We start from the raw sequence: 17,115 nt of genomic DNA, 5'->3' as shown, positions 1-17,115 counted from the left end.
TTTTATTCTGTTGTAACATTTAATTGTTAATATAACTACTTTTACGAATTTCTATAGAATTTATAAGACAAGTACCTACATTCCCCAATGTGAACAACTTTTGTGGAAAACTGTTGGTAATCCCCTTCTTTGGGGGGAAATACCGAGTTTTCCGAATCGGGTGTTCCCAATGATCGAGCATGCTATATGATACATATAACGATAAAATACAGAGTGATGAATCGAATAGAATGCAAAATAAAGTTGAGCTGATGTGAAATAACAGTCATCGAAACAATCGATAGTCATTCACAGTGTCGTTTATTTCACGGGTTGGTGTCGTACGTTAAGCTGCATCTACAAAATAAGCATTAACAAATTGATAACGTTAGGTGAAATAATTAATGTTATCATATTTCTGGAGAATGTGTCTACAGTGTACCTTAATATGAACACAGAATTTTTGTTTTCAATCTTACCCCCAACAATTTACATCATCTCCTCAAAATAGGTTTTCTTAAATCAAAAACTGGACTTGAATCATTTACGCAATGTGTTTTTTTTTCTCTTGAATTTGTAAATTGCCACTGAATTTAAACAACAACAACGTGGTGGGACTAAAGTATGCTACATAGTACCGCGATAAATCTCGGAAGCACAAACTAGTCTCATCGCTCTCTCATTCTCAACGAGATTTCGGCAAGGTCTATTGTCAAAAAAGTATTATATGTACATTATTCTTAACCAGTCGTACCCACGATTGACACGCGAGCTCAGTTGTGAAAAATGTAATATCTAAGAAGTGTTCACCTGCTAGTAATACTTGCTACAATCTCCACCAGGAGGACCAACATCACACAACTCCCAACGTTTACCAGGATCAGTAGTGTAGCACCAGGCTCCCACTTCTCCATCACTATTGCGACAGTAGTTGTGGTTTCCAAGGCCACTATCTGGACGAGCTTCCGGGGTGTTGCTATGGGAATGGGGTGATTGCGAGTTCCATTTCTGGCAGGTCCTTCCATTCGTTGTTGTGCTTACTGTCCCTCTGTAATCACTAGCATCAGTTCTTGCATAGCATTCGGCAAAATCTGAAAATTACAATACCATTCCAATAAACGAAATGAAATGGTATAAATAGACATATGTTCCATATGTAGGGTTTGGCACTCTATATTTTTAATGAATGTTGTATCCCCTCAATATACACAACCGCCCGTGGACGATGTCGGCTGAACCATCGGATTCTTTTGTGTGTAGGAGCGGTTAAACAGTCACTATCAGTATGTCACTATCAGTGTTAATTATTACATTGGTACCATGAGAGAGAATGTGGATATCGTTTGTTAATGCAAAGTAATTTAGGCTTTCAAGTTCATTGCAACCTTCAAAATGAATCGCCCCTTTCCCACTATTATTACAGTATATCGCGATGTCAAACATTGGTGGATGATAATAAGAGCTTTGATAGGATAGACAAATCGAAGGATAGACAAATCGAAGACTGAATTATTACACTGGTCACATGCCAAGACCAAGATATACATTTGAGGTATTGACTTTAGCCATACACTTATTCAGTTCGACTTATGTGTATCACGTATACTCTGTCATATTGTATAAGTTTAGATAAGGTATAAAAACCAACCGCAGTATCTTCCCGGAAAACTTGTATCACAAACAGCCCATCGTGTGCCGGGGTCGGTGGTATAACACCATGCTCGGTCTTCGTTATCCGGATTCCTGCAATAGTTGTGATTACCGAGACCCGTGCCAGGATAGTTTTCAGGTGTTCTTGTATGAGAATGTGGATACTGGGATGTCCATTTCTGACAGGTCTTCCCTGTGGCAGTCACACTAATTCCCCCGCGATAGTCATCCCCATTTGGGGAAACTGTACACTCGCCTGGAAGAGTGCAAATATCGTATGATGTACAAAGAAATATACTCGCGTCAACATTTGAGGATGTATACTTTAGTGAAATGGCATACTTACTGCACTTATCACGTCTGCTCCCTACGTCACAATATTCTCGTTCAGTATTTGGATCAGTTGTGAAGCACCATGGACCAGACGAGTCGTCAGGATTTCTACAAAAGTTATGATTACCAATTCCTCTATCTGGTTGCGTAACTGGACTGAAATTGTGGGCGTGTGGAGTCTGTGACAACCAGTTTTGACATGTTTTCCCGTTTTCGGTTGTGTCAACGGAACCTTTATAATCTCTCCCATCTGATTCAGCGTAGCAATTGGTGAGTGCTGAAACAGAAGAAATCGTTATTTTAAACAAATGCTAATAGTATAGTTTTCTAATCAAATAATGTGGCATTCTGTTCCTAGCTTTAGCAATAATTGAACGACATCCATCAAAAAGCAACGAACATATTCAAAATACTCACCACACTTGTCACCGGGCAATCCGACGTCACAACTTCCCTGTTCCATATTCGGATCAGTAGTAAAACACCAAGGGACAAAGTACCCGCTAGGATTGCGACAATAATTATTATCTCCAAGTCCAGCCGCAGGGTATGACTCTGGGTCATATTCGTGACTGTGGGGCGTTTGGCTCGTCCATTTCTGACACTCAATGCCTGTATATGTTTTGTGAACCATTCCACGATATTCTTCACCTTTCACTGACTCCATGAAATTATTCCTAACCATCACCGTACATTCGCTACTCCCTGGAAGACAAGATGACGACATCAATCGATATCGATATTCCTATCTTAAGCTTCCGGTAAGAAGGCCGAATTCGAGATTGGCTACCTACCAATTATTCTTTACTCTTAATATTTAGAAATATTGTGATTTGTGGAATCCGAATTCAAATATATGGTTTAAGAAGAGCTTGGCACATGTTTCAGAATTTGTGTATGAACTTAATGCTTGGTAATGTATTTTATGCTGTGTGAGTTACCATTCAAAATAATTTATACAATAATTTATACGAAGTAAATGTAAAAATATGAACTCTTACCACAAGGATACATTAAATTTGCCAAAAGGATGTCACTGTATGTAAGACTACCGTGGTTTCCCATTCTGCTGTTATCCTCTGGATTAATCGCAGTTATTGTAGGGCTACCATTCTTACTGAATATCTAGAATATGAACATGTATTAAAAGGTTTTAATTTTTCCTATCAATCTATCAATCTTATCTATCAAGTCTATCAATCTTATTTCACTGTCAGTATTACCAAGCACGCTTATTTGTCAGTTGCATCGGTGTTGTTTCGTTGTCAGTGTGTATCCATTTCTTTAAATCGATAAATAGCATGGGAAAATGTACAGTTATGTTGGTCTACTTTTTAATACGTACTGTTTTGTAATAGTGCATGGCGGATCCTACATCGTAAGGGATGCCGTGTGAATCACCCTCGTTTGCTCCATATTTTTGAAAATTATGTGTTTGTCCGTCTTCGATGTTCTCCCAATGTATCTCTACGTAGTTATCCCTGTCCAACCGACTCTGTTCATGCCAGAATCCAATTACGTGTCCCAATTCGTGGACAATAGTTCCTTTCTACATTAACAAGTAAAACGAATACTATTTACAAATATTAAGTATAACTATTATGAATTCATCTTCCAATTGACCCCAAGAAAGAGAAAGGGAGGTTTAATTATTGGATATGTATAAAACGTACAGTAATTCGCATTAATCCATTATTAATAAACTTTAAATGACCCTCGGAATATTTTTCAAAAATTAACGAGCTATGTTTTCTCCCCTCAAGTAGTGTTCTATTCTCTCCGTCGCGTTCACTGTGCCACATATTATGGTTACTTAGATGGAACACTAATTTAGAAACAAAAACAAGTCGAGTGGCCCTCTCGCTCCCGACGAGATTTCGACCGCCATTTGCGCCTACAATTATACAATTATGCCTTACGTTTGCACATCCTGGTCCAAGTGATAGTTCCTGATAAGTAGTGGTTTTTATCATTCCAATGAAAGACCAACATCTGTAAATGAATAACCCTCGAATATATAATTACGAGCAAATCGAAGTGTTTGGCATACCAGAGCAAATAGCGCGCAATGAACGCAGACTGACAGTGACTAGGTGCACATATGCGATTCGAATCTCTGAGATCAAAAACAATATGAAAGGCTGATGGATTCAAAGAATATCAGATACAGATATTGCGTCTGAACATGGCATACAAATCGAAATTGGAATTACTGACCCATTTCCCTTAGTAAATCGTATTCTTCCATGGTGACCAAGTATACTAGCTAAGTGCTCAGTGTATGGTTTGAACCGTATGCAGGTTTCATTCTCCCAGTGTGCCATAGCTTTCAATATAACTTCGAGGGCGTCAACACCTTTCTCAGAGAAAAACACAAATGCAAGGATAGACAATATATTTTGGTCAATAGATTCTACGTTATACAATGTTTGTAAGTCAATGCATAGAATACAATTCATGTGCGGAGTTTTGATTAGTGAATCTCATATAAACAAGACCAAACCAATTGACTGGAAACAAAAATAAACAATTTGAGAAAATAAAAAACAATGAAAATATTCCATTTTATGTGATATAATGACATTGAAAAGTCAAGGACGAATGATAGTGTAAGACTTACGCTCATCAGCAATCTCGTAAGTGACGATGTTCTGTGGCCATCGTTTCGTTAGATCGGTATGTGCCTTTCTGGCGTTCAACTCAGGATTGGCTATCCTTGCTTCTACTTCTGTTTTTTGTTCATCTGTGAGCTTGATATCGTGCTCAAACGTATCTGATTCTGCGGGTTCCTCTACTTGTCGTTTCTATTGAATACATAATAGTTAAATTGAATATAATACTTTTTATATATGTATTATTTTAAGTGGCGGTGGTCAACATTTTATAACATAACATAACATTTTTTAACATAATATAACATAACACTATTGAAACTCACTGAATAAGCATTGCAGTTTGTCACGATAATCGCGAATACCATTAATGAAGACATCACCATTTTGATCTCCATCTTGATATACCTGCAATTAAATATGCTCATTTTATTTACACAATTAATTGTAGAAAGATCGGGGATCAACTATAACTACATTTTTTATGTAGTTATAGTTGATCCGCTGTCACGTTATGCTTATCGATGTTGTCTGGTTTCGGTTTCCATAGCCTACACTAATGGCTAATCACATCAAATAAGCGAATAGGTATGATTGCCCCATCAAATACTGCACAAAAGTTTCTCGCAATGAATTAATTACTGTACTTATCATATACAATGGTTTTAATATAATGCATGCCGAATTATCGATAACAATCAACAACACGGTAGTACATTACTTTGAAATTGAAACTTCTATTACATTAAAACTAATTAGTTTGTACTCACACTTTCTGCTACAAGCAGGTGCAGGTCACAAAAGACGGCAAATCGATGTCAACAGTGTAACAACGAACATTAAACTGCCAACGCTATCAGCGATTTGGGAGTTACTTCTAAGCAGGGGTATTATTTATATAATATTCTAAATATATAAGTACTTTGTGACGTTGGTAGTGGCTAATGAAATAGCTAACATCTGCAAAACTAAAATAAAATCGAATTCAGCTTATGTTTAGAAAAATTTGTATATTAATTTGTGCTCATAATATTGCGTGCATCAATTTGGTTACTTACTGTAACACTAATTTTACTTCAAATAAAACGTGAAATTACAATATGTCGGATTCGTGATAACAATTTTATTTAAACCTGCAAACTCTATATGCAAATTACTGCTAAATGAGTGACGTCATATCTAAAATCAGCAAGAGATGTTGGCATATCGCCCGTATAAAAATAATGTATCGATGTGAACTCTCGCACATTAGATCAAAAGGTAACCATAAAGTTCAGTGCGGTGCCAAACAGAGGTTGCCTATTTGAAATTTACTTGACATTTGTTCAATTTAAGCAATGGCCAGTTTACTGCTGGTATTAACGGGGCATGGAAAATGTTAACAACACATGTAAAGAAACACTACAACAAATTTTCCACTGTCAATTAATAACTAATTCACACTTTTGTGTGTTTTCACGAAGCAGGATGGATATTTATGACGATGTTTTAACTGATAACAACATTACCCTACTAGTACCTTAATTGAAACTAACAATTTTTTACAATCAGATTGTTAGGTTGATGTGTTTAATATATGGCTTCCATAAACACAATATGACACATATTGTAACCTGCAAACTGTAAGTATATGCAAATTGTATTGACCAAGTGACGTTGTATCTACAATCAGTATTATACATTAGCAGATCGCCCGTATAAAAAACACGTGCGTGGGAGTGAACTCTCGCATGTAATATCAAAAGGTAACCATAAAGTTCAGTAAAGTGCCAAACAGAGGTTGATGATTTGCACTATACTTGACCAACACCAAATGTTTAATTTTAGCAATGGGCAGTTTACCGCTGGTAGTAACGGGAATGGAAAACGTCAAAAACATGGGAAGGGCAGTGCTAAACCAGATCTTTCCATTTTCAACTATAACTAATTCACACTTTCGCGTGTTTTTTTTAGAAGCAGAATGGATCTTCCTGACGATGTATTAACTGATAATTACCATACACCCATGACTAAGACATTAACATATGCCTACAATCGGTCTGTTAGATTGATGTGTTATATGGCTCCCATGGATACAATTTGATAATCTGTACTTACTGAAAATATGTTACACCCAGCATAACCCCGTGTAATGAGAATGAGACTTGACTGGAATTCTGTCAGCGAGCATGTCATCAACAATTGCATTGCCAGTGTTTATGCATTGAGAATTTACGAAATGCTCGATTACAAATATTTTACAGTGGCATAAAATCCGGCTGTCTTGTGTCACAGTCCCTCTATCATGATAGAGGGACTATGCTTGTATGTTATATTTTTCTTGGTTTATTACTTAGTCCTACTAATATCGAAATGTCTCACGCCATGGCGTGTGGAAATATATAGTTGAGCGGCGTGTTGGAACGTTGCACTACATGTGTTTGGATTTGTTTGCTTTCGGTACACCTACTTGAACGTTGTATTGAAGTAGCGAACATAATGTAGTAATTAATTTTATGTATCTAGTGTAACTTTATTTTAATTCTATTTGTGTTTTATTTGAATGTGTCGCATTTGAAAATTCAGATGGCTGTTTGTTACGGGCTGACTGGTTGTTAGATGTTCAGATGGTGGACTAACTATGTAATGCTTGGTGACTGGTCGCTGCAAGCTTATAGGAATGCATATTACTGATATATACAGACACTTGGATACATCGAATGATTAGAGATGCCGTACGAGCCACAGGTGAAGGATTAGCAATCAACGCACTGTTGCTTGCAGATTACTCAGATAGCAGTGACTTTGTAATGGTTGGAGACCACGAACAGTTTAGTGACTGAGCAACTATGATAGTAGAAGCGCATAGGATAAATGTTAACCAGGGGTAGTTGTTAGCATCATATGAAGATGGGGTGCGGAAAATTCTACCAGTGACGTTCTTGAACTTTTTTTGTGTATATTACGAATGTGTGCGATTGGAATTCATTGAAAACGACACAAAACCTTTGAAGTTATTTTGTGTGAGCTATACAACAGAAATCCCCAAGAAAGAGTTAGTTAACCAAGGAATTACTATATCATGTGCAGCCAAAACAAAGTCAGCTTGGACATTCAGTTGTGAGACACGACAAAATAAACGGTGCCAGTGATGGATTTCGCGAATGAAAGAACAAAATAAACGCAATCAAAGGCGCCGACCACGCGCGTTGGAAATAAATAGAACGCGCTGCGACGAGTAATCTCGCCTGCATCTTTCACTCACGCAAACGCACACACATGCTATTTCCGTATATTGAATACGTTGGCAACGGAAGTTTAAATCATCTTTGTATTACCACAACTTTAAACAACAGTCTCATACTGAATATATGTTTATCAATTATTAAACTAAACATTCAATGAAGCGCTAGCTTGGTTTCGCTGGTTTCGCGTTAACCCTGGTTTCGCGTTAACACCACGACGAACAAAATAACCGACAGCGAAACCAAGCAAGCTACAGAAATGCAGCTGAACTGCAGCTAGACACAGTACGATTATGCTCGTCTACTACACGCCCGGGAACTACACGTAAAAGTACCCAAATCATGATTAGTATCAGCAATAATTTCTAGTATTGCCTGGATAATTGCGTATTATTAGTTGACATCAGACATATCCCTGTACAGGATTTTTTTTTTAACAATGTCTCAAATTTCAGAAAGAATATTCAAATAAGTTGGGATGAATATGATTTGAATATCCATCTTTTGAAAAATCAGCTAAACAGTTTACCACCACGATTGTGGTGAATTGGCGAGGTAACAACGAAGACGACCGAACGTCTCCGGTCATCATGAGCTGGCTGGTTCGATTTTATCCACTTTTACAGTGGTTGATCATTGCGTTCGAGTTGAGTTACTAGTAATTACAAGCCTGATTTGCATTTTTCTTGTGGTGCTTTTCGTCATTGTATTAAATATAAGTGCGTTGGGAAATAGCATTATTATATTGCGTGAGTGAAAGACGCGTTCTATTTATTTCCAACGCGCGTGGTTGGTGCCTCTGATTGCGTTTACTTTGTATTTTTATTTTCGAAATGTATCACTGCCTGCGTTTTTTTTTGTTATGTCTCGCAACTGAACGTCCAAGCTGACCTTGTTTTGGCTGTAATTGCACAAGAACGAAATGACCTATCTGAATGTGTCACGTTTAATAGGCTCAAGCCATTCTTCTTCTAACTATCTGCTATGACTGACACTTGCATGACATGCACGCCATAAAACGTGGGACAGTATACTTATGCATTTATTTGTATTTGTGCTGTATGCGATCGGCCAGGACATGTGTGAGACGCGATCCTAAACATCATTCGTTAAAGAAAAATGGCAACCAGTCAGCAAATATTAATCTGATCTGATTAAAACATTATTTGTATGAAGGTCTCATTATATTCAATGAATGAAACAAATTTGAATAAATTATGTCGATAAGCGAGCAAAATGGCAAATCTCAAAATTGTTGAAATGCTTGTTATTTAGAAACTAAAATGAATGTAATTTAGCAATTTTGAATAAAACTAATGAATGTGATTATGTGTGAAGTTTGAATAAATGAAAAAAAATGACTTGCATCAAGGATATATTATGTTAAATTAACATACCAAGTTTGAATGAAGTATGTCAATGTGTGGCTTAGATCCGGTTCCAAAATGGCAGAAATGTTTGATTTTTATGCATTTTAAATACTTAAAATGGTTACCACACGGCCACCTTGAATTGATTCATGAAATAAATGCATCTGCATATGTATGGTATGACCTGTAATGTGAGCTGACGAACGGACACACGGCGGTGAAGAAATAATAAATTTCCTCGGTCGGTCTGTTGCGGTACGTCCATTCGGGGATTCCGAAGTGATCATGTCAATTACAACAAATTTTGATTTTGTATAAAAAAAAAAAAAATTCCCGAAGAGCGGTGGTAACAAGTTGCGCGAACCGCTTTTAACCTCAGGCCCGAAGGGGGTGGGGGGTATGACCGTAGATTAGTACCTATTAAAACAGTAATAGTAATAATTAAAATATTTATCATCGTTTAAATCACTTGACTTAGTGAGGTAACTATCAAACTCCAAATTGCATAGTAATGAGCATTTTGGTGGCTGGTGTTGACTAAACAGCAGCCAATCCAAAACTATTGTTATTAATGGGCAAGTTGTTATAAATCAACAAAATGTAGTCAACTTATTGTATAAGTGCGTGTAGCCTGTGTTATTGAACAATAGTGCTACGGATTGAGAGCAAAATTGTCCGTTCACAAGTTGTATAGGTCGAAGAGCCTTTTGCAGTCAAAAAATTAACTCCAGTGTGTTGCTTCAGCATTCAAAGTATGCGATGAATCATACTATTCAAACATATTAGTTTTACTACAAAAACTGCGATCATTACAGTGACAAGCTGTGTGTGTGAGCGCAGTTTCTTCGAATTGAAAATATTGAATACATATCCGGGCAAGAGAAATTGACATCTCCAGCTTTACTCCACATTCATCGCGAAATCGATATTGATCGTGTTGTGGATACGGTTGCAAAGTTACATCCAATGAGGATAACTTATGTAATGTACTGTATGGTATGCCAAAGTCTGCGTTATCAGAGTAGTGTGCTACACAAACTATTGTCAGTTTCTTCATTTTTACATAAATAATATATCATGTAAAAATATTACAAGAATGAAGAAAATTAAATACAAAATTTGCGGTAACCGTACACCGTAGAAAGTGTTGTACAGTTTAGGGCATATTACTTTTGTTTTTATGGCAAGCATATATCCCAATATCTCACGATTTTTCACGGTAACATATGATGAAAAAGTGATGTATATAATGCCTGACACGTTTCTTTTTGATGTCTTGGAAAATTGACAATATTTTTAGTAGGTTCATAAAAAGAAAATGTAGTCGTTGTAGTCTGTGGAGACCGCTGCTAAAATACCATCGAATGAATATTATTTTACCCCCCCCCCCCAAAGAGATTTACAGTGAACCAAACATTTGCATACTGTTATAAAAACTTGGTGGTATGCCATTTGTTTGATGCAATCATTGTGCCAGCTAGTTGTTATGGTAACGATATTTGGGGATACAAATATTCGGATATCTACTTAGCGTTAATAGTTGTACAAACAATGTAGCGGTGTTAGGCGAATGTGGGAGACTGCCATGATTATGCTGTGTTTATTTCAATCGTTGTATCTCGTATTGGTTGAAATTACTTGAAATAAAAAAAATAGCCGGTACCAGAAAACATGTTATATAATGCTTAAACGATTAGACGAGACCGGCAGACTTACTTGGGCAACCCACATAAAAAATCTCCTGTTCAAATATGGTTTCAGCATTGTCAGCAAGTTTGGGATACTGCAAATTTCTTATAGACATTTACTCAAAGAATAACAAATTGTTGTCAGCAAGAATGGCATGCCTCAATTTCACGATCATCTAGGCTGTGTACTTACTGGAAAAATGAAAGTAGTATACAAACCTGAGAGATACTTCATTGAAAAGCAATTATAGGCTAAAATATATACTGGCACGTTTCCGCCATAAACTTAGTATTGAGTTAGGCAGATACACAAAAATACCATAAGATCAAAGATTTTGTAGTATTGCAGTAATACATTTGAATTTAGAGTGGTATAAAATGAAATAAAATGCTTTAAGGGCTGATCTTTTGTAAATAACACAATGCAGTTATTCAAATAATACTGACAGTCACGAAATAGTGTCACTACTAGGTGCGCTAATATCTGCGAAAAGCGAAACAACTTGTGAGTAGCATTCTACTTTAAAAGGATTAGACAATAATGTTAAGATAGTACAATCTTGTCTTTTTTGTGTATAAAAAATTGACGTAGTGGGTCTATGGTGTGTGTGTGTGTTTGTGTGTTAAATATGTTGTGTGAAATAACTTAACAATGTAACACAAAGTAAGCTAATTAAATTTCAAACCGACAATATAAAAATGTCAGTAACAGAGCGCCAAGATACCAAAGAATTCACTCTTTTTCCTTTTTAAAATTAAAAAATGCACGTTTCACAGCAGATATATATCATTGTTGTTTTCGAACCCCCTATTCAAATTTGCTGGCTACGGGCCTGAACCTATGGCGAAAAACACTGAATTTAGCCTTGAAAGGTACAGTTAATATTCTGCAATCAAAACGCAAAACCGTAACATCACTTCTCCCTGCTACCTTGTCGTTTTGGACTGTAGTATTCGGCGCCCTCAACTTTAAAAATGTAGTTTGTGTCGAGAATGTTCTCGTTTATATTTATCGGTCAATGATCTAACACTCCCACATTTTTGTTATAATAATTATGTAGTATTAAATTTCAACAAAATGTTCCCTTGCATCATAAATCATATAATGCTCTACTCGGTCATTTCAGATATTGTGTTGTGTGTCGGCTTCTTTTCGACAGTGCCGAATGCGTTTCGAAGAATCAAACGCCAATGATGTCGGGCTTTGGTGGTGGATTCATTGTACAGTATTGCTTACGGCTAGCATGATTTCTTGTTGATTATTTTTCTACGTTTGTGTTCAAACATATCGGGGTAGACATGGGTGGATATGCAGTTCCATTTTTCAATATAAAAATAAAGGGGGGCTCTTATTGACGTGGCCAAAGTAGACCTCCGGTGGACTGGGTTTGTCAATTGATTTGTAATTTTTATTTTGCTGGCTGATGTTTAAATCCGCGCGTGAATACAACATTATACCGTGACATGTCAGTGTTGCTCATTCTATTGAGTGGAATAATGCAGTGAGATCACGGATGTGACGTCCGTGCTAATAGGATATTTACATATGTGTCTGGTGGAATCAACGTTTTGACGACTAGTCATGATTAATTCAATTACACACACAAATTAATCCTCAATAATTTTCATAATTTATATTAATATTTATTCGAATTTCTCTGGTAAGTTCTATTATGACGTTTTTATTTAATTAAATTTAATTAAAATGCAATCATATTAAAGAGGGTACTTGCATTGCTAACTTGCGTAACTCTACATAGTGTGACGTAACACGTGGCAGATCAAATACCAATATCACATACTGCCGATCTTGTTTTAGTTGTATGCGCTGCCTGAAGTGTGTTCGGTTTATAAACAATAACTGCGAATTGTGGTAATACTTGAATAGTTCATTTTGGCAAGCTCGCGTGCTTATTTTCTGAATTATTATTCAGTTCTTCCAAGAAATTGGTTAGAATTAAAAAAAAAAAATTCTAACAAATTAGAGCAAATATCACCGACGAGCAAAATCACCGTACATAAATATACCTCACACAAATACAACACCGTTGCGTCAATAAAATTAGCATACGAGGCGCGCGCAATGATATACATGTATTTGTACTCGGTGTTATTACAGCTTCAATAGTTGCCCTGTCTGTTTTACTGTTGAAATATGCATGTGATAAATTGTGATAAATGTATAATCCCACAACATTTTTTCTATGGTTAAAATCAGCATACACTTGTGAATTACCGCCAGAGTAACATCAATCTTTTCCTCTGGCTTCGATTTATACAAAAATATACGCAAAGATCATTTATAAATGTTTTAATGAATAATAAGCACAATTCACAATACTGTACGTAGTTTAGATGTATGTATAAACGATACAATCAGGTTTATAAACAATACCTGATTCTATTATAGGTTGATTTTTTACAATACAGTCCTCAAATATCCTTTCAGACTCATACAAATGTAAGCATATGTATACAATTACAACACTAGAGGGCGCATATGCGCATATACAACTGGGCATTATCATTCAACACCAGAGGACGCTATTGCCATCTGAAAATTTCGACACAGTCATCTCAAATGATAAATTCTAGAAAGGTGGACAAACACAGACGGTAGTTTTTTCGATAAACTAATGAAAGTTATACAATTTTTCATGAAGGACACTGTTCCCATTCATGAACTCACTTACTGTTGTTGTTGTTGTTGTTGTTGTTGTTGTTGACATAGAATTCATTGTTTGCATATGACGTAGCATATTGTCACATTCAATATGTTGACAGAATTGAAAATATATTATTCCTGAAAGCGTCATGCAGAGTAAAAATTCATCAGAAATTCAGATCTTGAACGCCTTTTGGCAGGTTTTTGTATGGATTTGTACAGATCGAATTACTCAAATTTCACACCTTTAATTTCAATTGATTGCTTTCACATATAAACCAACTAAATTATGGCGAAGAGTTTTCGCTATGGATAATTCACAATCGGCTGTCCCCAAAGGCGTAGTTTTTAATCGAAGGCGCATCTGTACATTTCGTCTTGGACTGAAATAAAAGTCGGCATTTAAGTAAATATACATAATACATAATGTTACGTCGATACGCCAGACAATATAAAACGGAAGGGAAATAGTAATACAAACAGTAGGATGAAACGGACACAAGATCTTCAGTATGTTAACAAAGTGAATTCAAAAGGTCCCCTGAATGACATTGCAAATGGTTCTAATACTGTAGTATTGGCAATACGATTACATCTAGTAACACCACTAATCATGCATAGTGAACTAGAATGATTGAAATACAACATATTAGTCTAGTTAGATTGGTATTAATATCATTAAACTGTGAAACATCTTTCTTCCTCAACTGTGTATACACGTATTGAGTTAGTGTAATCCGACAGTAATTACACACGGATTTCGCTCATTGCGGGAGTCTCGTTTAAATATAGGCAATGTAAATCACAGTACTATTATCAGAAAATCTGCAGATTGGTTTTTCATTGGTTGCTTCATATTATAGCAGTACCACTGTTCTCACTAGCTTTTTAGAGGGCTGACATAAAAGGAACTACACTTTGGCCAAGGATTTTGCATACAACACTGCGATAAAGACTTACCGTTTTCGACATTGTGAAATTCGTTCTTTTTTTCCATGCAGACAAATTCAGTATTTTTATCAAGTAAAATCATATTTAATAAAGCTATTGTTCATACATGAGTTGTTGAATACACTTCTTAGTTTCTAATTTCATTCATCTTCTTTCAGTCATAATTCAAGATAAAAAGGCAAAAATATAAATTATCATTTTTCTGTAATATTCTTGCGCAATCGGTAATTATAAAAATTATTTATGCGTGTTTAGGAAAAAACATTTCGTTAATTATTTTTAATATAAATTCCTGAATTATCTTGTCAAAGTAAGGTTTATCAGTGTTTTTTTCCGCACCCCCCCCCCAAAAAAAAACCAAAGAATTTCACAATGTCCGCCGAGGATTTAGGGCGCCAGGCGCGCGCACCCCGACCTCAGCCCGCAGAAAAAATGGCGAATCAATTAAAAAACCCCAGCCCACCGGAGGCCATGTCAATAGAAGCGCGCTCTTCTTTTACTGAATTTCTGGATCCGCCAGTGATTTCGAAAACGGAAAGTTTTTAGCTTAGTATAACACAGAGTAGAGGCTCCGGCAACGTTTTCGAAACTGGATTTAAAATAGTGTCGAAAACGTGGTAAATCCAAGAAGGAAAGTAACACAGAAAGATCCCCTTAGTGCTGGAAGTGAGTCACTGAAGACACCGGTAGAATTGGTGATATCTCCCCAGGCAATAAGACAAGCTCACCTGAAACGCTAAGGTGGGTTACAGGGCAGGTTCCGGCCACCCCGCGATAATGCGCTGCTTGTTGATTATATGATCCGTGAATGGTGTACCGTATTAGTTACATCTGATATGCTTTCAACTTAATATGCCTGTAACCTAGTGTAATATGTAAACATACCCAAAAACATGAATTAGAACGTGCACATTAAATTGTTCAATGTCAATTGCTTGTTACTAATATAATGCCAGGTGACATTCACAATTTCAATTTTAACAAATAGTCATGCCTAGGCAGCGTAATATGCATGTGATTTAAAAACATATTTTGGGAGTAAACAACTTCCTATTTCATATGCAACACATTACAAACAGCAGTAATATGCTGGCAAAACGTAATGTTCGGTCATTTCTGTGGCGGCTGCACCGGGGAAACAGAGGGCGATCGCCACCCGAAAAAAATGTTGTCAAAAATCAAGCTGAAACTCTTTGTGTTAGTAAAATTTGCCCCTCAAAACGCAGGAAATAACGTTTCGAAGAGTATAGATTTCAGTTTTGGCCCCCTCATGCAACATTTCGTTCCGCCGCCTCTGCATTTGGCATTTTGCTTCAATGATATATATTTACAGCTTAGTCGGACAGAAGAGGTAGATGCGCGCGCACGTCCTACAGAATTCTCTAATATACTACTTTACGCGTGAATCAATTCGAGCGTATGTGAGCTCCAATATTGGAGCTAACTGAAACAACCATGCTCTTCGATTACGGAATAATTTTATTTATTGTGTATTGTATATCGCCCATCCATCGAGCCGTTCTATCTGCAACCGTTGACATATGTGCGTCTTCGATTGGTTATAGACGTATCTCAAACTATTATTTTGATGGGCATGTATACAGTGCAGAGACTGTGTTTAGCATATCCGAATGCACCGTGAAGTGTGCCGAGTCCTCGGATTGTGTTTCATACAATTACAATCGGCGAAGCAATATGTGTGAGCTAAATCGTGACTCGGCGAGTGTTACTGACGAATTGGTGTACGACCATGAGAGCAGTTACTTTTTACCTTGTGGACAACAACTGTCACCAGCACTGGACTCGGTAGGTAGTTATGCACTCGGCCTCAAATGACAGACGACGTTTTAACAGTTTGAAATTACTCGTTGCACCGCTTTTGAAATTATCTCAGTATACAGTCAATTGCATGATCAAGTGTCAGTCATCGGTGTACAACAGGTGTATATATATATATAATTGATTACGCTTCTTTTTTCAATGCTTTTAGTGATTAATTGACAAAATGAATAAAACCAAATTAGATTGAGAAATTATTATTACACGTCGACGATATCGATTGCATGTTGAACTGTTCACTGTAAATAGGCTGACTTTTCTCAACTACTATCCATTGCACTTCTGAGTAAATCGATCATAAATTAAGCTAGATGGGGGGCCTACTAATTTTAAAAGATTTAGAGGTATATGTTCCCCTGTGTCTGTCTGTGTGTGTGTGTTTATCACATACTGCGTTCTCACCATTTTCCGTAATGTGTATTTGCCCCTGAAACCTAGCTGTCAATCAACGAATACAACACATGTGGGCATTCGTATGTTTATTGCCTTGTATTGAAAAAAAAAATCCGTCGTGTTTCTGACTGCAATTATTCAACATTAACCTAATGTACGCACACTTGTCATGTTAAGGTCATAACCATTAATATATAATAAGCGAATTTTATTTCACGAAATCAAACAGGCTACTTATCTACGCATAGTGTACTTAAGTTCAATCATTCGATGCTGAATAATATAATTACAAACAAAAAGAATGACTCATCACATAGCCTTCATAATGCTGAGTCGTTACATGATATTTTCACATCATATCACGTCATATCATCAATCACAATACCAAGGCGTTGTGTTCGGCTTAATTAA

The 17,115-nt window shown here is 36.5% G+C and overlaps 1 protein-coding gene and 1 long non-coding RNA gene across 2 annotated transcripts; both read right to left on the bottom strand.

Annotated features, from left to right (window-relative positions):
* Nucleotides 1-4,286, bottom strand: LOC144350664 (plasminogen-like). The gene is made up of 9 exons (XM_078008760.1): nucleotides 4,180-4,286; nucleotides 3,882-3,954; nucleotides 3,308-3,511; nucleotides 2,964-3,087; nucleotides 2,380-2,667; nucleotides 1,976-2,239; nucleotides 1,628-1,885; nucleotides 790-1,070; nucleotides 1-336 (listed from the first exon to the last, which is right to left on the bottom strand). The coding sequence occupies exons 1-8, from the start codon at nucleotides 4,284-4,286 to the stop codon at nucleotides 793-795; spliced, it is 1,596 nt and encodes a 531-aa protein (XP_077864886.1). The 3' UTR covers nucleotides 1-336; nucleotides 790-792.
* Nucleotides 4,287-4,722: 436 nt separating this feature from the next.
* Nucleotides 4,723-16,303, bottom strand: LOC144350666 (uncharacterized). Its single transcript, XR_013420295.1, has 3 exons — nucleotides 16,244-16,303; nucleotides 4,901-4,982; nucleotides 4,723-4,766 (listed from the first exon to the last, which is right to left on the bottom strand). It is a non-coding gene; the product is annotated as an uncharacterized LOC144350666 (long non-coding RNA).
* Nucleotides 16,304-17,115: the final 812 nt, after the last annotated feature.

This window comes from Saccoglossus kowalevskii, chromosome 22 (genome assembly GCF_978046115.1).
Source record: "Saccoglossus kowalevskii chromosome 22, keSacKowa6.1, whole genome shotgun sequence".
Classification (NCBI taxonomy): Eukaryota; Metazoa; Hemichordata; class Enteropneusta; family Harrimaniidae; genus Saccoglossus; species Saccoglossus kowalevskii.
Note: the sequence above shows the minus strand (reverse complement) of the source record. Positions and strands in the feature narration are given on the sequence as shown.